The 23,279-nt window shown below is 54.3% G+C and overlaps 2 protein-coding genes across 5 annotated transcripts in view; one reads left to right on the forward strand and one right to left on the reverse strand.

The window, feature by feature from the left end:
• NOL4L (nucleolar protein 4 like) overlaps positions 1-5,823 on the forward strand; it is a 125,598-nt gene extending 119,775 nt beyond the window's left edge. For all 3 annotated transcript variants that reach the window (XM_036827112.1, XM_036827113.1, XM_036827114.1), the window contains 2 exons: positions 323-524; positions 5,155-5,823. In XM_036827112.1, coding sequence (XP_036683007.1) covers positions 323-524; positions 5,155-5,375 — 423 coding nt within the window. In that variant the 3' untranslated portion in view covers positions 5,376-5,823. The remainder of the gene's footprint in view (positions 1-322; positions 525-5,154) is intronic.
• Positions 5,824-13,570: 7,747 nt separating this feature from the next.
• ASXL1 (ASXL transcriptional regulator 1) overlaps positions 13,571-23,279 on the reverse strand; it is a 68,726-nt gene continuing 59,017 nt past the window's right edge. The window contains exons 8-13 of one of the 2 annotated variants that reach the window (XM_036824627.1): positions 22,883-23,035; positions 21,506-21,669; positions 21,315-21,411; positions 19,904-20,009; positions 18,985-19,618; positions 13,571-18,452 (exon numbers count right to left, since the gene is read on the reverse strand). In XM_036824627.1, coding sequence (XP_036680522.1) covers positions 15,531-18,452; positions 18,985-19,618; positions 19,904-20,009; positions 21,315-21,411; positions 21,506-21,669; positions 22,883-23,035 — 4,076 coding nt within the window. In that variant the 3' untranslated portion in view covers positions 13,571-15,530. The remainder of the gene's footprint in view (positions 18,453-18,984; positions 19,619-19,903; positions 20,010-21,314; positions 21,412-21,505; positions 21,670-22,882; positions 23,036-23,279) is intronic. The other variant, XM_036824628.1, reaches the window with a different exon arrangement.

Raw genomic sequence — 23,279 nt, forward strand, 5'->3', positions numbered from 1 at the left:
GGCGGTGGGGGGGAGTCAGAGGAGCCCAGACACAAAGGTCTTGCAGACCTAGGAAGGGAATCTGGACTTCATCCCGAGCCCTGAGAGTGTCTTCAGCCGGGCAGGGACAGATTAGCTCTGCCCTGAAGATAGATGAGCAGATGGGGGGCTGGGGGAGGCCCTGGGCAAGGCAGCCACGGGGAGAGGCAGAGTCCTGCAGGTCCCGCGCCAGGTCCCGCGCCGGGTCCCGGCAGATCTGGGGCCACCAGCCACCCCCGTCCAGGAACCGTGGTCAGGGCTTGCTGCGCCTGTGGTTCCCCAGCGCCTGCCTCCCACTCTGCAGGACGAGCCCATAGCCCTGGACAAGCAGCACTCCCGGGACTCCGCAGCCGTCACCCACTCCACCTACTCACTGCCAGCCTCCTCCTACTCCCAGGACCCTGTGTACGTCAACGGTGGCCTGAACTACAGTTACCGTGGTTACGGGGCCTTGGGCAGCAACCTGCAGCCCCCTGCCTCCCTCCAAACAGGAAATCACAGTAATGGTGAGTGCGGGACACCAGGCTCTGCGGCTCCCTGACTAGCCGCCTTGGGAAGGGGGTGGGGCAGGTGGGGAAGCAGCAGAGGCAGGCCGGGAAAGTGACTCCTTCTTGGCACAGGGACCCTCCCCATCTCATAATCTTAGCCAGTCCTTAGCTTGGAAGGCAAGGTTAAAACGAACAGCCTTCCACTCCTTTCTGGCCTCCCCGGAGGCTTGCTGGGCCTCTCCCTGGTCCCCCGCCGCTGCCCCACTCCCACCTCCACGGGCCACTGGGAGCAGAGTCCCAGCCAAGACCCTGCCCTTCACCTGAGTTGAGCCTCTCCACACCCTCGTCTCACCCAAAATGACCAAGTCTCAGTGAGACGGTCGCTGGCCCAGGTCTTGCAGAGTTGATGGCAGAGCCAGAATTTGGTCCCAGGCAGGTCACCTCCCTCTCCAGGCCACCACGTAGGACCTCACTTGTGAGATGAAGGTTCTTTTTTTGAAAAGCATTTCTTAATTTTTAAAAAACATTTATTTATTTTATTTTATTTATTTTTGGCTGTGTTGGGTCTTCGTTGCTGTGCGCAGGCTTTCTCTAGTTGCAGCGAGCAGGGGCTACTCTTCGTTGCGGTGCGTGGGCTTCTCATTGCGGTGGCTTCTCTTGTTGCAGAGCACGGGCTCTAGGCACACGGGCTTCAGTAGTTGTGGCACATGGGCTCAGTGGTTGTGGCTCACGGGCTTAATTGCTCCGTGGCATGTGGGATCTTCCCAGACCAGGGCTTGAACCTGTGTCCCCTGCATTGGCAGGCAGATTCTTAACCACTGCACCACCAGGGAAGCCCCGAGATGAAGGTTCTTTCACCTGGGAGCAGGGCCCCAGCCCTTTCTGCTGCACTGTGGGGCCCCATCTAGGTCACCTGGGGCAGTGGTTAGCCTAGGTGATTCCCTAGGTGCCCCCTGTAACTCTGCCCAGGTGACTCTGATGCAGCCGGAACGCAGGCCAATATTGGAGAAACAGTTCCCAAAAGATAGAAACCTCCCCATGGAGCTAGGTGCTGCCCTGAGTGCGGACCTCAGGCCCTTTCACGCTGAGGCCTGGGTGGTAGGTGCGGCAGGGGAAGAGCGGGTTCCCCCGGTGGAGGGCAGCCTGGCGGCCTCCCGGAGCTGGCGGGGTCAGGTGGGGGTGATCCCAGGGCCTCTTGAGCCAGGCATCTGGATTTAGTTCTGTGTGCCGCGGGAGCCACAGATAGGCTTTAACCAAAGGAGGCTATGAATTGTGCTGTCTGCCCTTGTGGTGAGATTTTAATGGGTAGTACAGGAGGCAGAAGCAGTGTGCTTTGGGGGTCATTCAGAGGCGAGAGGAAAGGCTGGGGGTAACAGCAAGTTGCTGCTCGACAAGTAGGTTAGAGGAAGGTGCCGCCCGCAGGCCAGGGAATTCTGGTTCTAGGTCTCGGCTGAACGTGCCTGAGAATTCCTCTCAGGCCCTTGTCCTTGGCCATGGGAGACCCCTTACTGTTCCTGGGCAGCGATGGAGGCAGCTGGTCCCTACCCATGGCAGAAAGCCCAGACACCCTCGCTCACCTTGCCCCCTACCACCGGCAAGTACGTGTGGGTCCCTGGAAGATTCCTGCCTGGGCTTAACTTCTCATCCTTTCCTAATGCCTCTTAACCTAAAATAAGAGGCTGCCTGGCCCTAATCCCTGAGGCTGAGGCCAGAGTGGCCAGCTGCAGCAGGGGTGAAATGGCTGTCCCAGGCGGGCTGCTTTCCTTCCGGGAAGGAGCACGATCTGACAGCCCTGCTGAGTGGGGACCCTGGTAGAGTGTGTCTGGAGACAGGTGCGGGGCGGGAAGTTAGAGCCCCCCCTGTTGCGCATGGGGAGAGTCCTTCCCAGGGGGCAGGCGATGGTGATAGGCCCCCACCTGGCACCACACAGCAGGGCCTGTCTCGGGCCGCAGCTGCCAGGGCTGCTCCGGCCTCTCTTGAGGGCCAGGCCTGCTGCCCTCCCGCCCTGTTCACACTTGCCGGAGAGGCTTCAAGAAAGGCCACTAGCTCTGCCCCTGTACCTCAGTCTCCCTGGTTCCTTAGAAGTGGGTGGCGAGGTCACGGAGGCCGAGATCTGCTCGCTGACCTCCTGCCTGGGGCAGTGGCGTCCTGTGAGCACTGGGTTTGGGTCCAGCAGTTGGAAGAACACCACGGGCAGTCCCAGTCCCACTGCCCTCCCAGCAGCAGCCCTTAAATGAGGGTTCAGTCCATTTGGCACCTTGGTTGGGCAGTTGTGTTGGTGGCTCAGAGCTCCTCACTTAGATCATGGGTGGATCTGGAAATCCAGGTCAGCCCAGATAGACTCAGGCTCTGCCTGTCTTACCTGGGGTGCTGGGCAACTCGCACCCGCTCCGGCCCCTCTAGCAACCACCTGGCCACCTGAGTGGCTGCCTGTAACCAGAGCCCTGGGGGAAGAGACGGAAGGCCTGCTCTGAGCATAGGAGTGAAGAGGACAAGGCTTGGGGGTGGAGGGAGGAAAGAGAGGAAGCCCAGGGCCAGCTCACACCCACGTGGCAGGCGGCTCCGGCCTTCCTCTGCCATCCCCAGCCAGTGTCTGGAGGGGACCAGACCCTGCAGCAGCCGGGAGCCAGCGCAGGCACCCCTGCCTGCTCCCAGACTATCCCCGCAGGCACCCCTGCCTGCTCCCAGACTATCCCCGCAGGCACCCCTGCCTGCTCCCAGACTATCCCCGCAGGCACCCCTGCCTGCTCCCAGACTATCCCAGCAGCCACCCATGTGGGAGCCAGCCACCTGCTTGGCTGCCCTTCCCAGCAGTTCCCAGCCCCAGTCCTTCCTCCTGTGTTTCATTTTAACGGACTTCCCTCGACCCTCAATTCCAAGGATGTTCCTTAGCAGGCCAGTTCCCAGGACCTCCTGCTTGACATCCCTGTTCTCTGATGAGAGAAGAAATAACCCCATGTGACAGACTGTCCCATCTTAGATTCCAACTTCCTTCCCCATTTGGGGGCTGCACCAGCTTCCTTTTAGCAGTAGTCGAGTTTCCACAATTTCTCCCAAGATGTTACTTCTGGTCTATGTGTCTCCAGTGACAAGGGCTTGTCCATCTCTGTAGCAGCATAAAAACTGCCACTATAGGGAGTTCCCTGGTGGCCTAGTGGTTAGGATTCCGGGCTCTCACTGCCATGGCCCAGGTTCAGCGCCTGGTCAGGGAACTGAGATCCTGCAAGACTCACGGCGCGGCCAAAAAAAAAAAGAAAGAAAGAAAGCTTCCACTGTAGGTGCAATAATGATTCAAACTGGCTGTCAGAACCAGTGGGGTAGTGGGGAGCTGGCTGGTAACTGAGAACTGCCTCACACACCCATGTACGATGATCTCTGCTTATGGGGGTTGGGGGCTGGGCAGGGCACAGGGAGACGGACCTAGTTGGGTCACAGAAGGCCTCCCAAGCAAGCTTCCGCTCCCACACCACCAGATCCTCTCCTTTGGCGGTTTTCTTGCTGAACACCTCGAAAGAATGCTCCAATTCCAGGAGCTTCTGTGTCTCCTGGAAGCCCTTTCCCAGTGGGCCTCCCGTAGGCCGAGCATCCCGAGCCGCGCCGAGGGGTTCACCGGCGTGGCTCAGCCCCAGGGCCGGGGGCCCAGGGAAGTTAGGAATCACCCATGGTGGGGCCGAGCAGGCCGCCAGTCCGGGCTCGCTGACTCCAGAGCCACGGTGCACCCCACAGAGCCGTTTGGGAAAGGTGGAGGGGAGACCAGGCCTGGTGGCCCCAGCACACACCCCCAGTGTGTTTCGGTAAGACTGCAGGCTCCCTGTTTGTTGCCACCGTTCAAGGGCAAAGGGGAGGTGATTTCTCTAGAGGGCCCCTCTGGGTCCTGTCTGACCTTCCGACCTTCACACACCCACCTTACGCTCTCCCGTCCCAGCAGCATTAATCTTCCACCTCGCTTGGGCACGAGAGAACTTCTCAAAGGCAAGGGGCTTCGAGGTGCTGCAGCCCATCGGGAGGAGGCTCAGCCCCCAGCACCTCCCTCCACCTGCGCCTCCAGCCGCTCTCCGGCAGGGCGCGCTCTGTCTGGCCGCTCCAGCCCCGGCCTCTTTCCCAGGCCCAAGCAGGGCAGCCCAGGGCAGCCAGCCTCTTTCTTGCTCTTCCCCGGCGGCGGCGGCTGCGGCGGCGGTTGAGAAGCCCCTTCCTTGTCTCATGAGGCGCAAACATGGGTGCTTCTTTTCCTGGCCTTCTGGGGCTGCACTCTGGACTCTGTCCGGGGCTTTCCACACCCTGTCCCCCTCGGGGGCGTCGGACCCCCACCTACCGGCAGTGTCTTAGCCGCCCCCTCCCCCCGCCAGCTCGAGGCCGCCTCCTCACCCGGAGACCAGAGCCCAGAGCGCGGAGGCCTGACAGTCCTCAGAGAGCAGCCGAGGTGCGATGAGTGCCAGGGAGCTGGCATCAGAGTCCTGCCCGGCCCGAGGCCAAAGCCTCCCCCCGACCCCAACGCAGGATCACCCTCGGGCTTAACAGAGAAGCCCACGTCTTGTCTGCAGGCCCCCTTCTAAGCACTAGGGGTACAACCGTGGAGACAGACGAGGGCCTCGGGCCCCCAGGATAGGGGAAAGGGTGCCCCTCCTCACCCTGGCTCGCCTCCTCGCAGGGCCCACGGACCTCAGCATGAAAGGCGGGGCCTCCACCACCTCCACCACGCCCACGCCCACGCCCTCCAGCAACAGCACCAGCAGGACCATGCCCACTGCCCAGCTCAGCCCCACCGAGATCAGTGCCGTGCGGCAGCTCATCGCCGGCTACCGGGAGTCCGCCGCCTTCCTGCTGCGCTCAGCAGATGAACTGGAAAACCTCATTTTACAGCAGAACTGACCCAGCAGCACGTGGAGTGCACTACCCTAGGGAAGGAGGCTCTCCCAGCCCCGGACCGGCTTCCCGCCTCACCAGTTGGTACCTTTTGTTTTTTGAAAGAGGTGGATGCAAAAGAGCTGTTTCTAGCCACACTCCAAGCGCCTGAGACTCTGGGCACAAGGACACTTTTTTTTGGAATCTCACCACACGGGTGCTCTGACCTGCTTGGAAGAGGCCAACGGGGCAGCTTTGGAAGGGCTGGGGCTCCCCCTGACAAGGCGCTGGGGCCGCAGCTCTATTTAGAATCATCTTCGTGGACCCTGATGTTAGAATCCCACCCCCAGATAATTACCTTTCAAGTCTTAGGTGAGCAGAATTGCATATTTATTGAGAAAAACAAAGTGGACCCTTTCTTCCTCTCCCCTTAGTAATTTATTTTTCTGAAAATGGATTCTTTTGTGTTTGTACAGATTGCCAGTCTGTGTCTGTCTGATCAGAAGGATGTATCCCTGTGACCTAACATTCCATATCACTACACTGGCGCGGGCTGGGGGCCGGCAGGGCTGGGGGCAGCGGGGGCGCCGGGCTGGCTGGCCCTCTGAGCGCCCAGCCCCGCCAAGCAGGAGGACCTCACCCACACCCACTGCAGAGCAAAGACAAACAAAAGCGGCTCCCCCTCCCCCATCCCACAGACGCCCCAGTCACACGGTCACCCGTATTCTACCTCACACTCCAGCGTGGGCTTTTCCAGGATGTGCCCTGAGCCTGTTCTGAACGGCTGTCTCCCACCTCCCCCACCCAGTGTGTCTGCCTGGGAGGTAAGTCCAGAGGGGAGGCCAGGAGCTGGAGCCCAGGGAGGACCTCGGCCCTCGCGAGCAGCCGCTGGCCGTCCCCTGGCCCGGGCGCTTGACAGGACAGAGTGCTGGGGCAAGGCAGCCGGCCAGCTGGGCCCTTGCCCTCACCCTGCCCCCAGGGAGCCAGGTCTGAACACTTCTCCGCACAGGCTCTGGCCCCTCGGACACCCGCCGGGAAGGGCCCCCGACCCCACCCCCCTCGTTTCTGCAGGGTGCGCCCCTGGCTGTCAGGAAAGGCAGCTGCGAGCTCCGGGGTGGACCGCAGCTCCCGTCCCCCGCCCCCGTGGCTGGAGGAAAGGGACCATCAGCAGAAGTGGAGAAGCCACCTGGGTTCTCCTAGGACCCGCCCTTCTGCAGGGGCCAGTCCTGGAAGAAACCCATAATCCCTGGAGTGTGAAAAAGGGCAAAAAGAAAAGGCTGGCCTGGCTTCCTTCCTCCCCGATAGGCACTTCCTCTTGCTCAGTGCAATACCTACCAGTGCTGCTAAAACCAGGGATTTGCCCAGACCTCACAAGGCCCACAGGGCCTCTCCATGCAACACTCCGTAGCCATGACAGCAGCGCTCTGCTGCCCGCCCCTGCCCGGAGCTGGCAGAAGCCCTCTGTTGCCTTTCCGCCCTCAGAGCAAAGAGGTCCCAGGGGAGCCAGGGCCGAGGGGACCCTAGGGTCGAGAGCCGCTCGACCCCAAAGCAGGCACCCCCTTCCCAAACCAGCTTTTCTGCAGCCAACTGCCTCCCGGCACTGGCAGACCACCCTCAGGAGGGGTGGTGAGGGGGCTGCAGCGTGGATGCCTCCCCCTCCTCGGATCCACGACTGAGCTACGGGCCCCGGATCCAGAAAGTCAGAAGGGCAGGGGGTCCTGCCCCCTGCTTGCTTCCAGCCCCGAGAGGTTGAGGGTGGCCTTTGCTCTCCCAAGTGGCCTCCAGCACCCCACGCAGCCACACCACCTCTGCCTTCCATCTGACTAGTCCCCAGGCTCCAGCCGGGGCCGGGACGCCGAGACCCGCCGTCAGCACAGCACAAGCTCCAGTGCCCGAGGCCGCTCCCACCCCCCAGCGTCCGCACGTCCCGCCCCCATCTGCTCAGTACTACTCCCGGACGTTTGAATTTGTGTAAATATTTATTTTTGTGTGTGAACAATACTACGAAAAGTAATCAGTAGATCTTTTGCAAAATGTTACCCCAGGCAATTTGTGAAAATCTTAATGTTGAAAACTGGCACAGACAATCGCCGCCTTAGAATTCTTGACATCAACTGCTTCACATGTCATTTCTCCTCCCGGAGGCAGTACCCAAGCCAGGCACAAACGGTTAGCTTTTCTGAACACACAGGAGTGAGAAAGACTGGGGATGGGGCTTCCGCCACTACCCGCACAAGGGATTAGATCTGAAGCTCCGTATAAGCTACAGTGTGAAGTGTTTTTCTGAGTCAAGCTTGTCCTAACTGACCACCTTCAGCGGCCTTAGCGCCGCGGTAAGAGTGTATGTAGGTTCAGTGTGCTTCAAAGAGAAAGGAAGCAAATGATGATAGTGGTCAAGGTCCACTGGGGCTCCCAGAGCCCCTCCAGGACAGTGGATCCCGTCACGTTGACCCCACCTCTTGGGTGGGCTCCTTCCTAGTGAAGCTGCACGTGAAGCCCTCGTGACGGCAGAATCAGGAGCAAGTTACTGTGTGGAAACAGGATTCCATTAGCTAGTCCAGTCAGGGAACTTGTTCAGTTTTGCTTTTGTTTTAAAAGATGCAGCGTCAACCCCATCCCTCTCCTCTGGACTTGGAGAAGCACCAAAGAGCTGGCTCTGCTGAACCCAGCTCGCTGCTGTCCCCCCTCACCCCAGGGACTGCCTTCTCCTAAAGGGAGCGTCCAAAGCCCTGCCCCACAGCCAGTTCTTACGGAGGGCCTCAGGGCACAAATTGATCATTTGGGATCCTACGTTTAAGAGGTAATGCGAGAATAGAATATACCAGTTCCAGAGTCTTTGCAGGGGGCTAATCCCACAAGGTTAGAATCAGAGGAGAAATGGGAATTTGGTCTTAGTGGTGGATCATCTGGTAGACCAGTGAGAGTACAACCCATCTAAAACTCATTTTACCGTCACCACTCAGTTTATACCCAAGGACAGTGTTGAGGGGGAGGGGGACCGGCAGGGGGTTGGAAGGTTTCAGAAGATTTCAAACAGGTGGAACCCAGCCATCCCTATTCCCAAGGGCCACTTATGACTCCAGGGGTGGTTATAGGATTAATTACCAGTTCATTTTCAAAATGCTGCTTTGAACTCAGAGGGTTGATACTTTTAATTTGTAATTTTTTGTAAAACTTTTTACAAGATAGTAAAGTATTTCACCAGAATACCAGTTTCAATCCGTCCATGGTCTGATTTTTATATAATTTAGTGGTGCTTTAGAAACTTTGTTTTTGTTGTTTATGAGCTAAACAGCTCAGTCCTTTTTCGCCTGTATCTACCTAAGACCAATGTGAACCTTTGTATTTTTGCTCCTAATTTTGGACTCAGTGAAAGTGTACTGTTTACATGTACAGATGCCCCGGTCCCTGTGTGTCCTGCAAGACTCGCTCCTGAGGAGGAAGGTGCACCTCAAAGCTCATCTGCTTAGCAAAGCCACAAAACAAAAACCTCTCACTTTTTACCTATGTTTCCACCTAAAAACAAAAACAAAAAACCTACACCACACAGAACTCAGATTTGCTGAAGAATACTTTTCTAAGCTCAGAAAAATCTCCATGCGGCAGATGGCCCATATGCCTCTGTCATATGGTCCATTTAGGAGCAGGGCTCAGAAGGGAGACTTCCTTTCGGCTGCAGGTGGGAAACTGCGTGGACTCATGAAAAGTGAAAGTAGGACTTGGCTGCAGAGCCGGGGGTGGATATAGCTCTTCTCCTGACAGCCTGGGAATGGGAAGATCACGTTGACTCATGGGAGCTTCAGGGTGAAGCCACCCAAGATTTAGGGACAACCCGAGAGGTTTCCAATCCCCTGGCATAATTTAGACACGTTGGGGAAGAGCGCAAGTTCCCTACCTGAGATGAGTTTTAAGACTTTCCAGTGCAGATGGTATAAGCATTTCTTCAGGGTCCCCTGGAGGCAGCTCATTCATGAGGCGTCACCTCTGGGGATGGGCAGGGGGCTCCAGACAGTAAGCATATGGCACTTAAGACAAACAGCAGACGGCACCAACTTTTAAAGATGACTCTTTATTACTTAATCAATGGCTTCACCTCTAAATTATATTTTTACAGATATGCACCTATGCAACTTAACGTGGCTCTTCTAAGCAGGTGAGGACTTCCTCCTCAATGTTCTATAAAAATTATTTGTGTTCTATATAGTGAGTTTTTCCAGTAAATGTGGCTTAATATTTTAATTCTTAGAATGTGTCTTCTCTATGTGATGCAACTAAATTCTGTTTTGTTTGTGGAATGACTAGCACAGGCCAACTCCCTCTCCCCTCACTTAACAAAAGACCAATGAGCTGTTAATCGAGCTGTTATCTCCATGGTATTACTTGCTAAATGCACTGATTTCATAAGTATGTGGAATCCTTTTTCTTTTGAATCTGTATATCATATATAAGACTGAATCTACTTAATAAACACTGAATAACAAACTGAATGCTTTATTTCCACTGTGTCCTCTCAACAGCAGCACTGCCAGCCAGTTCTGTTCCCTCCAACTCTAGTCTGGCACTGAAACACCATTCTACCAGTAGATTCCACCTTTTCTAAAAAAATTTATTTACATACTTATTATTTTTGGCTGCGTTGGGTCTTTGCTGCTGCCCACGGGCTTTCTCTGGTTGCGGCGAGCAGGGGCTACTCTTCGTTGCAGTGTGCGGGCTTCTCACTGTGGTGGCTTCTCTTGTTGCGGAGCATGGGCTCTAGGCACAGCACGCGGGCTTCAGTAGTTGTGGCTCGCGGCCTCTAGAGCGCAGGCTCAGTAGTTGTGGCGCTCGGGCTTAGTTGCTCTGTGGCATGTGGGATCTTCCCGGACCAGGGCTCGAACCCCGTGTCCCCTGCATTGGCAGGCAGATTCTTAACCACTGCGCCACCAGGGAAGTCCCAGATTCCACCTTTGCCTAGTCAATAAGCTAGCACACAGAAGGTCCTTGGTAGATTTTCTTGAACAAATGAACTTGTCACTTTTTTTGGCGCCTCACCCTTCAGAAAGGGAAGGAAATGGACCTTTCCTGGTCCTCGTCAGGTGCCCAGCACAGGCGCACATCATTTTGAAATCTCACCGTTGCCTTCCCAGGGAGGTGCTCTAGCCCCGCTTACAGATGAGAAAGAGGGCACGCCGGGTGCACACCTCGCCTGGATTCAGCCAGCGCCCAAGCAAGGTCTTAAATGCAGCTGTTTCCCTGCAAATCGCCCTCTTTCCACTCCCGTCCGCCCAGGGCGCAGCTCTTCTGAGACTGAAACCAAACTCAGGTGGCTGGGAAAACCGAGGAAACACCATCCCTGGTCCTGAACCGTCAGGACTTGACACTCCATTCGACCCAACACCTGGGATGCCCTTGAAGGAAACAAAAGGGCTGCTTTTTTTTTTTTTTCCAAAGACGTTCACTCGTGTGCAGACTTTTTTTCATCCTGCATTCAATTTAGGTTAAACTTTAAGGAAAACTTTCACGAATGTGACTGGGGCCAAACCTGATTATCAGGAGTTTAAAAACAATTCTGTGTGAGTTAAAAGCATAAATGTAACTGTTAACAATTGCTTGTATATACACACACCCACACACACTATGTGGCAGTCATTAAACGTTTATTTTTTTTGTAATGGCAGAAGAATCTCTTTTTTTTTAAATGAAATTCTGTGCAGTAGCCAAATATATTAAACAGGTAAAGGGAGAGGGGCCAACAGTTTGAAAGCGCTGCCCCGCGGGAGTCTACATACCCTGGGGCTGAGATTCGTAAGAAAAGGAGCAGGTACAGTCAAAGCAGAAGGTGGCACTTCATCTTCTCAGATGCAGGTAGGGACCCAGAGCAGCAAATCCTCGGTGATGCCATGACAGTGCCCGTCCCACCAAAACTACCACTGCTGAGAATCACCAAGGGACCACGAACTCCCCCACCTGGGACAACACAGCCAGAGCCCGGGTCCACGGCACACGGTCCTCGCTGGCCCAATGGAAAGCACTCACCTCCAGCCGAAGCCGCAGCCAGCTGCGGGGACACTGGGATCCAAGGAGGAAGCGCTTGTGGACAGAGAAGGGCTGCTTGGTTCCGTCCCGGCTTCTTTAAATGGAGCTCCAGACCAATGGTGTTAAGTGCAGAGGATGACATCAAAGGGGACGCCCCCATGGAACAGTGAGATGAAGGCTACGCAGTGACCGAGCAGTGACCGAGCAGGCGGCGAAGCTCAGCTTACTCGGTGAGGGGGAGGGGAGACCATGCCTGTAACGCACTTTTAAATCTAAATGCACTAGTGAAGGTCAGTAGCTACAGACTGAAGGAGAATCCTTTGCAAAGTCCTCTCTCCCCTCTTTTGTATAAACCCAGATTTTATTAGGTTTATTATCAGTCAGGGGGTTCTTCAGTGAGGGGCTCCAGCTGCCGGCGGTGCGGAAGGGGGGCTCTTAAACCGTCTGAAATAATACAACTTTGTGTGTGTGTGTGCGTGTGTGCGCGCACGCACGTGTGCACGTTCCTGCGGGGAGAGGGTCCAGAGCTCCCACTGGACTCTCAAAGGAGCCCGTGTTCTCAGAAAAGTTAAGAATCACTGCACTGACAGCTGTATTTTTGTTACTGTCATCCTTACAGAGCTTCCGTCTACACCTTTTGGTTGTTAGAGATGTTCATTCCAGGCTTTCAAAATGATGCACAAAGAGGAAGCACAGGGCGCTGTCACCATCTGGTTTCAAGTATTAACCTCCAGGGTCACAGAGCCTACCCCCTCCATCACTTTAAACGGCACACACACACACACACAAGGGCAACACGGCCCGTGCAGCCTCCTCTCAGGGCACAAGGCACACAGACGCTTTGGGCTTTGGTCCCCGAGGCCGGAGGGACGTGGCTACTCTGTTGAGTGTACACACACACACACGCGCGCGCGCGCACACCTATCTCAAGCAGGGTCTGACTTCCTCATGAGCAGGTAGGACATGAAACAAACGGGTGACATTGTGCCTGGCCAGTAAGACAGCACACTTTCCAGATTCTGAAACAGTCGATTTCCCTGTCCTTTGGACCATGAGTAAAATAAGCCTCTCCTGCCAAGTACTCAGTCTCTAAACCCAGGACTATGCACTCAACTGTAGTGAGAGGCTGAAAGTCAGACATCCACTCAGCTCGCACCAGCCCTCAGCGTGCCACACGGGCCCCCCTCTCCACGGCTCCTCCCTGGGGTGAGGGTCAAGCAGACGACAGGAGCCATACTGATCTCTCCTGTAAGTCTCAGTCCCACGCGAGCTAACAGGATGGAGTACTTCCTATGCGCCACACACTATGACTTTACGCAGTAGCAACTCTCAGCCCAAATCAGCGATGAGAAAGTTGCCAGGGGCTTAGTGACTGACCCCAACCACTGAGCTGGCAAGTAGCCAGGCCCCCACTCTAGCCCAGCGCACGTTCCGCCTCCCTGCTGAGATGCAGTTGGCAACGTCAGGTCCCAGCCCTGGCTTCCAACAACGCATTCTAAGCTCCTGCAGAAGTAACTGGGCAAACAGATTCCATGACGTGAAGGCGCATGTACACCTCACCACCACCAGGCAGTTACCCAGGCACCACAGAGCCACCTGACCACGACTTCTCCCCCCGCACCTCGATCAAATCGCAGCACCGCAAAACTACAGCTCGCACTGCCCCAAAACATGTTCCAACGTGTGTAAAATCTACTTTCTCCAGTTCACGGGGAACAAATGAATGGATACGTATTTTAATTAATCTTTAAAGTCAACCCCTGCAGTCTGCCATCCACTCAGGCTCGTCAACCAGCATCAGACCCCATTTTGGGCCGGCCCCTCCCTCACTGCTGCTGGTCACCCTCCCCGAGATCATCCGCCAGGAGGAATCCCTCGGGCAACCTCAGTCTCAGCAAGGCGGTTGGGATGAGCGCTGTGGAGGGACGTCACAGTTCACGGCTTTGATTCACGGGCGAAAAGGACCCCCATCGGCTTCATTAGATTTTGCTCCAGTCCACACGGTGGATAAATGGGTAAGTTCGCCACGTCACGCTCAGTCTGATGAAGACCAGCAACACTGACAAGTCGCACCTTTGGAACCAACGTCTCAAAAGAACTCCACACACTAGAAAATCAGCTCCAGCGCTGAGGTGAAGTGAGCCGGGGTCTGCCAACCTTCCTCCCAGCCCAGCACGGCGGCCACAGAAGATGACCGAGACCACACGTGCAGGTTGTACAGGTTTATTTTTCCAAGACCACAGAGACATACAAGAGCAGTGCTTTCCCTGGCGGACCAGTTTCCAACTGTCCCCTAGGGTGGCCCCAAAGGTCACAGCAGAAGGAAGAAGAGGTTCAAACACGCTTGTGCCTCTGCTCCCTGTCTTTGGTAAACAGACTCTTGAAGTTGACAACCTGGACTTGGCCAATACTGCATTTAAATCACCACATCTTTGCCAACTTCCCACTCATGCTTCAGATGACAGAAATGCCACAATGGATGAAAAGTGGGGGAAAGAAAAGACCTTTCAGATGACATGAGACTTGCTGAAGTCATACCAATTTTACAGCTCACACAGATGCACTCACACAGGGAGACCTAAGTTCAACAAGGAAGATGCTCAACTCACAAGTCGAGGTACAAGAAATAAGGCAGGAAGCAGGGTGAGGTGACACAGCTATGGAGACATCTACTTGCTGGAAACGTGCTGGGAGAGACGCTGGCAGCTGGCATAGCTGTTTCTTCCTTAACCTGCTGTCAAAAGTATGTCCAGTGGAGCCCTGTGGCCCCAGGAAAGCGTGGTCCCAGGTACCGCCGACAGGTGGGGAGCCTGGAGCCAGGTCCAGAAGGCCCACCTGGGGGCTGCCCAGGGCACTCACCCTTGAATCCAGAAGCACTTGACACTGGTGGTGGTGATTTGCCACACACGGCAGCGAGCCGCCAGTGAAGGTCGGAGGAGAAGAGATGAGGAGCGAGACGCATTCGCCCAGCAGCGAGCAGCCGGGCTGCCCGTGGCTCTGCAACTGCAGCAGGTCCACCGGCTGACCGGTGACAGGGCACCGGGCCAACTGGCAGGTCCCAAGTCAATCACTCCACCCCTCACGTCGGGCAGCACAGCACGCAGTGGCTCTGACACAGGTGGAGAGAAGTCAATTACACCACTTTAATGCAATGATGCCAAAGACGTAAAATAAGGGAGAGTCGTTCGTGTTCTCTGTACAATACATCCATTTACAGAATCGGCCAGTACTGTGTACAACATATAAATACATGATAAAACATTAGAGGTGCATAGAGCATACTTACAGAAGCCAAAAGTTCACTTTATACATCCAAGGGTAAAGAGTTAAAAATATAAAAATAAGAAAAACACACTGCTTTGAAATGTAAAATGACTTTCACATACACAGGTGCATGGAGATGCCCACTCCCACAGAGTCCAAAGTGACGGAGGGGGTGTCGAGCAGACAAATTCACCTGCCAAACGTCTGGACACCTGACTTACAAGGAGGAAAGACAATCCTATGCCCAACCCATTGTCCAAGCAGGTCTATTCAAGGTTCCGAAAACTCCTGTGGGCCAGTGGATTATTCGGAGACAGGCAAGTCCCAAACTGGCTTCAGCAACAGAACCAAAGGTCAAACTGGCTCCATCAACTGGCAAATGACTGTGACCCTGAGGTCAGCAGGTTCTTAAGCCCCCTGGTGGGCACTGCTGGGAGTTGCTTTAACCCTGTGCTGGCTTCTTCCCCATCAACTCCCGGAGGAGCAGCGGGAGGAAAGACGGCAGGGAGGGGGCAGTGGAAGACTGACATTTCTACTCAGTTCGGGTAGGTTAGTCCCCTTGGTGGAGAACACAACCTTCTTGCTTCAGCTTCAAGTCCCTCTGAGTCTCAAGGAGGCTCCGCACGCCGCACCAGGCTCTGTCTGTGTGACAAGAGCTCGGGCTGGCCGGCCAGCCTTGGGCAGCCCAGCAACCTGCCCTGCAGGAAACCCTTCCAGCAAAACCAGAAGGCTGACAAGTGGCCGAGGGGCTTTAGCACTACAGATTTTAGGGAGAGGCAAGAGAACTCTTGCCTAGAGAGACAGAGTCTATTTTTATCAATGATATTCTGTATACAGATTTAAGATCCGTCATTATCAAAATACACACACTAAATATACAACTTTTCCCATGGCCATAATTTATTATCTCACCACAAGGCACAATACACAGAGCTTTGAGGGTCCAATACAGTCATCGTGACAGAACGCACCACAGCCCTGGCACATGATCATGGCTTTCAGGCTGCACGCACACTGGAGTGAGATGCTTTCCACCGTGCTGCTGTCGGTGAACATCTGCAAGGAAAGTGATGCGCTGTGGCTTGCACCAAAGTTTGCTTTGTGGCTCAGCTGCACCACACTTCCGGCAAGGCCTTTGGGAAAGGTGGGGGAGCCGGAGGAATAATTAAAGCTGGTGGAACTTAGTTGGAGTTTGGAAAGCTTCCCATAAAATGCCTGTTTGATGTTGAGCTGGGAGGGGATGGAAGAAGGCTCCAGGGGCTGACTGAGCCCCTTCCCAGGCTCTCGGGGTAATTTCCAGAAGGGCAAATCAAGGACAAAGGGCATCCCTTGCAAGTGATCCACCAGCTCCCGAGGACTAGGCCCCGCTACATTTCTGTTCTCTGCATTCGCCTTGAGAGGCCCCCCACCAAAAGTCTTCTCGCTCTGGATGCTGCCAACAGAGGCAGGCGGTGGCTTTGGAGCCCAGTCTTCCCTGGCAGTCTGTACCCCACCAGACACTGAGTTTTTGCTTGGCCCCGACTTCCTGCTGGGAAAATCGGGAGAGGCATCAGCAGGCAGAGGCGTTGGCTCCACAGGCCGGGGGCACTGAAGGGCTGCAGCCTTGTTTTTGGAGCCGAAGAGCTTCTTCCCTTGGCCTCCAGCACTGTTCTGATCACCCAGGGCCCGACCTGCCTGATCGGGACCCGAGGAGACCACATTTGGAGATGAGAAACAAGGGGCTCTCGAGGTAGTGAGATTTCCCGGACTCGTGCCTGGGGCAGCACTTGAATTACTGCACTGGGACAGGTCACCAGCTTCCTTCTGATCTTCAAAACTAAAGGGAGAGAGCTGCTCTTTGGAATCCACTTCTTCTACTTTCCCAGAGGCAGCCATTGGATTTGTCACCGGATATAGGGAGTCTAAACTCAGGGCGTGCTTGGAAATCTTTGGGGGCGCTCCAGGAGCCTGGGCGGCCTCCAGCCTGGCGAGGCCGGTGCTTGCTTCACGGCTCTCAGGTAGAAGAGACTCCTTCGAAGCTCTTAAAGAACTGGGACTGCTACCGCCAACCTCACAACTGCTTTCCCCAGGGTCTTGCAAAGATCCCATACGCAGGGAGCCGCCACGGCTCTGCTCTGTCGTAAGTGGGAGTCGTGGGGATTCGGGTTTGCTGCCACCGTGGGCTGGACGAAGAACCTTCTCTAGGGGCAAGCTGCCCTGCAGCAACTGCGTCACGAGGGGGTTAGTGGCCTCCACCGAGGACGCGAGCCTGCCCAGAGACACAGGCCTCGGCTGGTACTCGGTACTGGCCAGTAACAGGGAGTCCGGGATCTTCTGGGGAACCGCACACACTCGAGACACCCAGCTCTGTGGAGCAACCATCCCGTCTGTCCTTGTGACCAGACTCAGGTCACCGTTCACCTTGGAGAGTGAGGTGGAGCGGTTCCAAATGTGTTTCTCACCCTGCTCCACCGCTGAGGACCTCTTCGGCACTGCAGCTTCACTAGGCTCGGCCTCAGTGCTGTCCTCAGAGAAGTGGCCTTCAAAGTCAGAGGCTGTGTCTGTGGACTCGCTGTGAGGACTCAGCGCTTCAGAGTCTCCACTGATTTTCAGCTTTTCACCTTTCAGCTGTCTGCAGTCATGGCCGGTGCTGGCAACGCACCCTGGAGATGGCACTGTCCAGAGTGAAGCCAAGTTGTCGGAGGGATCCAGACCCTCCTCAGCTGTCAACCCCCCAGGTGACGCTGGAATGAGGGGAGCAGCTTTCTCCCACTCCTCTCCAACCTGCGGCTTAACAGATGGGACGTCTTCTCTAGAGTCGGGTTCAGGCTGTCCCACTGCCTTGTCATTTGACAGGCCAGGCATCCAAGGAGCAGCACCAGCAGAGACGGGAGCCTCGGTTTTCAAGTTTTCTTGTCTAGTAGCACTTTCCCTCGTGGGTGGGCCCGAGTCACCAAGTCCTGATTCGTCATCAAATGGTCTGTCCTGCAGGGAACCGGCCAATGATGGTTCAGGGATGGGACTGGGGGTCACATTCACAGGATCCTTCACGGTGGGATTACTGTCACTGTCTAGAGCCTGGCCGGTTCCTTCTTCTAATCCAACATCCCCCGCTAGAGCCTGAACAGGACTGTTCTCCAGGGGGATGGTGGGTCCTCGCTCCTCATTACCCCTTTCCCAGGAAGTGGTACCAGACCCACATTCAGTTCTACCTCCCAGATGCAACGCAGGCTGCTCAACTAATCGCTCAGGTGCCGGGGTTTTGGAGGGCAGTGGGGGTAAAGCCGGGCATGGCTGGTCCCCAGTGGGAGCAATGGGGAGTCGGGAAGCATCTTCCAGCTCGCTTCTGAGGCCATCTGGAACCCTCTGTCGTGGGTAGCTCTTCTCCTTTCTGAGAGAAGCCAGGTCCTCTCTCCTGGCTCTGGACACAGCAGTTCCAGGATGGACATGCTCCCCATTTAGAGGACAAGGCGGCAGTAGTTGTGTTCGCTGTAGATCTGACGCACACTCTCCAGGGGTACCTGGGGCTCCCCTGGGCTCAGGGTGGCCACAGGCCTCACCACCATCACCACTGCCGATGCCTCCGCCACCTCCCTCATCGGTGGCCCCGCCGCCACCTCCACCCGGGCCACCCCCCCCTCCGATGGCAGTGGTGGCCGCCTCTCGATGGCAGTGGTGGCCTCTCGCCCCTCGGACCTGCAGAGCACGGGCTTTAATGTCTGCAAGGGTCCTGGTGCCAGTCCAGCCCCGGCAGGAGGACTCCGTGATGGGGACGATGCGGGGGCATATCTGGTAAGTGGGCTGACCTTTAACCACCCAGGGTGGTTTGATACGTGAAAGTTGAATCTGCAAGAGAAAAATAAGAAAAGTTTTAATTGACTGAGCGTTCTGACCTAGGAACTGTAAAGCTAAATCGTGACCCTAGTAGCTTAGAGGTCATGGCCTAGGGAATCAAATCATTTTCCTTAAAAACGAAATAATCATGGTAAAATGGCTGTCCAAGATACCACACCATTCTGAGAAGATTCTGCTCAAGGGCTGTTATATGCCACACTTCTAAATTTAATTTCTGGTGGGACTGTGTGAGTCACTACACAAAAAATCTAACACCACCTAATAAAAGATTTTAAAACCCCAAAGGATTCTGACCTCTAGAGATAACTTCAACAGAGTGAACAACCAAGTGAGGAAGAAAAGAACTTTATCCCCCGATACTCAAGTCAGTCTCAAGAACGCCTCTCATACGGAGAGCTCTACATTCCCACATAATTAACACAAGGGCCCAGGGGGCTTTCTGTCCCTGCAAAGGAGCCCCACTAATCTCCTGTCCCTCAAAGGGGCCTGGGCTCAGGGCAGCCAGGATCAAACAGCCTCCTACCCGGATGGGCGGGACTTTGGGCTCCTCTTTGGTGGGCTGTGGCTTTTCGGTGTGAACACTTTCAATTGTGTTACGAAAGGACTGACGATCTTCAAGCCGGGGTTTCTTTTCGGGAAAGGATGCAGAGGCCGCCTGCTCAAAGGATTTCCTCTTCTGATCCTTGGGTTCCTGATCCACAGTCTCCTGAGGCAAGCTGGGAATTCTGTCTGGAGACGTGGAGACACGTGCCAGGTCGTCTGGATCGGGCTGGATCCGGGAAGCCACAGTTTCCACCGGGAATTCGGAACTCTCTGGGTTGGGTGCTGTGGAGGATGTGCCAGGCAGGTGGGGACCGCCCACCCCTGCGGCATCGGTCTTAGCCTCCCCATCCTTGTACAGGGGGATGTCTGGTGCCACAGACTGTGTGTCTTTAGCAACCTCTGCTTGTTCTGGCTCCTGTTTTTTGTACAGATTCCTTCGGGCTCTGGTTCGGAGATCTGGCCGAGAGCGTTTCTTGAAATGCCCATCTCGCTGCCGGGTGGCCGGGCCACGCTGCGGTCGTGTTGATTCTCCCGAGACACGCAAGTCACTCTTGATTTCAACCTCCTCCTGGCCCACATTCTGCTGCAATGACTCTTCTTTGCTTAAACCCAATCTGCAAACCAAACTCACATTATCAGTTACAGGGCAGAGAGGGCACATCCACTATGAATAATATACACCCAAATATTAGATCTCTCAGAACAAAATAAATCTGCATGGTATGTAACACTAACCACAGAAAAACCTATGTTAGCTTCCCCATGAATGGCATTAAGCTAAATGAGAGTCACTGCAATCTCCACATTCCTGGGTGACACAGCAGTATGCATGGCTTTGAGAACACCTGCCTCTGTCCCCCCAGAAACCACACTAGGACTCACAGCACCAAGGGCCTTACTTCTGTCCATAGTAGTCTTCGAAGAACTTTTCTTTCCATTGTTCCACCTTCTTTTCCTTCTCCATTTCCTGTCGTATCCTGACTTGCATCTCATGAGTGAATTCGCCTAGAGAGAAACAAAACTCTTCAAGTGGTGCATTAAGGATATTAAGGTCTGTCTTAGGAAAAGCCAAATTTTGCAGTTCTACCATGTGAGGAGTTTTCAAAATAACATGTGACTCTGGTGAGCTTGGAAATCATTTTTTTAACCCTCACTATCTTCCTCACGCTGGCTCCTGTCTCCCCCAGAAGATCTCTCACATCGTGCTCTTATTCAGGACAGAACTAACACACCTATTATAAGGGAAATTTATTCTTCCCTCAGGTAATCAGTGCTTCAACAGCAAATAACACATTGATCAAAAAAGCAGAACAAAAATAAATAAACAAGAGAATCGTTCTTACTCCATGCGCAGAAAAAAGTTAACACAGCAGGCTCAGACAGGCCTGCTGACAAGGTGGGCCTCTGGCTGACATCTGGAACCTTGGATTTCAGGAGGGTCCCCACCCCATAACTGACAGGGAATGGCTCACTGTGCCTGAACAGTTGAAGCAAACCAGATGGTTTATGGCGAACACCTGCTTTCCTTTGGGGACTCTGGAATTTGGGTTTGGGTCAGACAGAGGCTTCCTACATGATCAGCTCCCAATAAAAACCATAGGCACCAAGTCCTTGACGAGCTTCCCAGCAGACTACACTTCACACGTGCGGTCACAACTCCTTGCTGAGGGAACTGAGCACATCCTGTGGGACGCCACCGGGAGAGGATCTCGGAAGTGTGCGCCTGGTTTCCCTGGACTACACCCCAGACGTCTTTCCCCTTTGCTAATTTTGTTCTGTATTCTTTCACTGAAATAAACTACAGCCATTGAGTACAACTACATGCTGTGTCCTGTGAGTCCTCCTAGCAAATCATCGAACCTGGAGGGGAGTCTTGGGGGCCCCCCAGTGCACTTCCCACGTAGCTTCCCCACGAAATTGAATTACGAGAAGCTAACAATCACTCCAAGTGGCAACATCTAAAAAGACAGAGCACCTGGTGGAACTTACCGAGTAGGTCAATGCCATGCTTACTGGAAAGAATAGGAGTTTATAGTTTTAATGATGAAGAGGCAATGCAGATGAATATATACACACAAAATAGTGAAAGCCCAAATACTCTTGTACCTTCTTTAGAGCTACGGGGCACATTAACATCCACCATGTCTATTAGAGGAAAGCCTGCCTTATACTAAATAATACCCCTTGAAAAAAAAGAAAAAGACTGTTGAAAAATGAGTATTTGGGTTTTGGGTTTTAAATACCAGGAGACAAGTGACACCACACATGGCAGGCACCTTCCAAGCCGCTGGGACGAGAATGTTTACTCACCATCAGCCAGGCGTTCCCGCCAGCTCTGAGCCGCGTGGGTGAAAAACTCGTTGTTCAGTGCACTGCTGCTGAGACGCAACAGGCCATCGGTCCCCACCTGGAAGGATCAAGGCAAAAAAAACAATAAAGAAACTTAGAAAGAGAACAGAAGCTAGCCCAGAGGGAGCAAAGAGGAAGCCACCCATCTGTACCTGTCTGTCCACTTCAGGCAGGAGGAAGAGGAGCTGCTGCTGGAAGTGGGACGGCAGGGCATGGAAGGTCCGAGAGTTGATCAGGGCCCGGAGGTTGGTGTTGACGAGAATGGACCCAGGCGTCTCAAAATCTATCTCTTCCCCTCTGTTGCGCTTCATTTGACCTGTGATTTTTCAAGCAGTAGGAAGCAAAATGTAGATTTTCAGCTTCTTAAACCAAAAAAGCAAATGCCAACTGAGGGAAAACTTTGGTGGCAGCACTCAAGCTACCCAGAACTTATCTGCACACAGTGAGCTCAATCATCCAGTCTACCCTACCCTATCGGCTACCATCAAACCTAAGAGAACACTCGGGCTTGCATCGTCTCAGACAAGACCCAGTAGCACGCTGTGTCACAGCCTGAAGGGACACTCTTCCCACAGAAAACCAGGCAAGGGGCAGGCTCTGAGCTTCCCTCCAAAGCTGGGGAAGAGGCTCCACAAAGCCCAGTGGGAGAACGAGGGAAGTCTAAAAGTGAATCCGGTTAGCGTCCTACAGAAAAATCTGCAGAAGTCTTCTGTGAATGGGCTGGAGAGGTCTGACCTCCAGGCAGAAAGGTGCTAAGGGTTGTTTAAAGCCCACTGCAATGTCAATACCTCTCACAAAAGCCTCAGCAAATGGAACAGAGACCTGTGAGGCTTTAAGACTGAGCAAGGCTGATGAGCTGGAGAGCCTACAAGACAGCAAACCTAGCTGCCACTTGGGTGATGGTTTATTCTAATTTTCAGAAGCCAAGGTTAGTCTTCTTAATGATTTCATGTGGCCCATCTACAAAAACCCAGCATGTGGGCTTTGAGATATAAATCCGGAAATAGCAAACAGCATACTAGCCTTGCAAATAGCCCTACTGCGGGTGGGAGGTGCACACTACTGAACTTGTCTGCATAGCCCAAATTCAGCATAGGCTTCCACCCCATATACTAACTAGGTTATAAAAAAGGGCGTCTGACAGAGACTGCAGACGTTGAGAACAAACTTGGCAGGATGCTACCGAAGAAAGAAAACAAATGTTGGAATTCCTCACTGAGACACTCAGAAGCAATTTTCACTCACTTGAGCACTCACTAAGCAGTATCAAGGCAGGCACAGGGTAGGCCCTTACAGGGACATACAAGGAGCAATGTGGCACCATCTCTGCCCACAGGGAGTTCTCTCAGTCTAGCAGAGAAAAATCTATATGTGACATAACCAAAATACAAGGTAAAAACCAACAAAAAATAGAGGGCCACCTGAGAAGTAAAAATAAACTGTAAAGGAGTGGAGTAGAAGACATCATCTTCTCTCTAGGCCTGCAGGGGCCCCCTTACAGGCAGAGAAATGAGTGCCAAGCCACCTACCTGTGGCCGGCTTCCGGAAGCCTCTCAGGAGCGGGGCAGAGTCCCGGGCGACCTCGGCCTGGCCACGAATAGCAGCGCTGCCCAGGGCCAGAGAGCCACTGCTGCTGCTGGACGGGCTGCCGCTCTCGCCATCGGCGTGGCGGCCTGAGAACCCTGAAGGCACAGCATTCCACCGGTCAAAAGCATCACACGCCGCGCCCACGGCTCTCAGACAAGCTTACTTCTCCCAGCTCTCCCTGAGATGCTGCCAGCAACACCGGTGCTTCCATGGCCCAGCCCTGGGCCGTCAGAGATCACCACCTCCTGGTCTGGCTTTAAATTATCACGTAAGAATGCCAAACCGCCATCTTAGTCTGCACTGTATCTTCTACAAAGCACCTGCACACGCCTTCACGGG

This window comes from Balaenoptera musculus, chromosome 15, assembly GCF_009873245.2.
Source record: "Balaenoptera musculus isolate JJ_BM4_2016_0621 chromosome 15, mBalMus1.pri.v3, whole genome shotgun sequence".
NCBI lineage: Eukaryota > Metazoa > Chordata > Mammalia > Artiodactyla > Balaenopteridae > Balaenoptera > Balaenoptera musculus.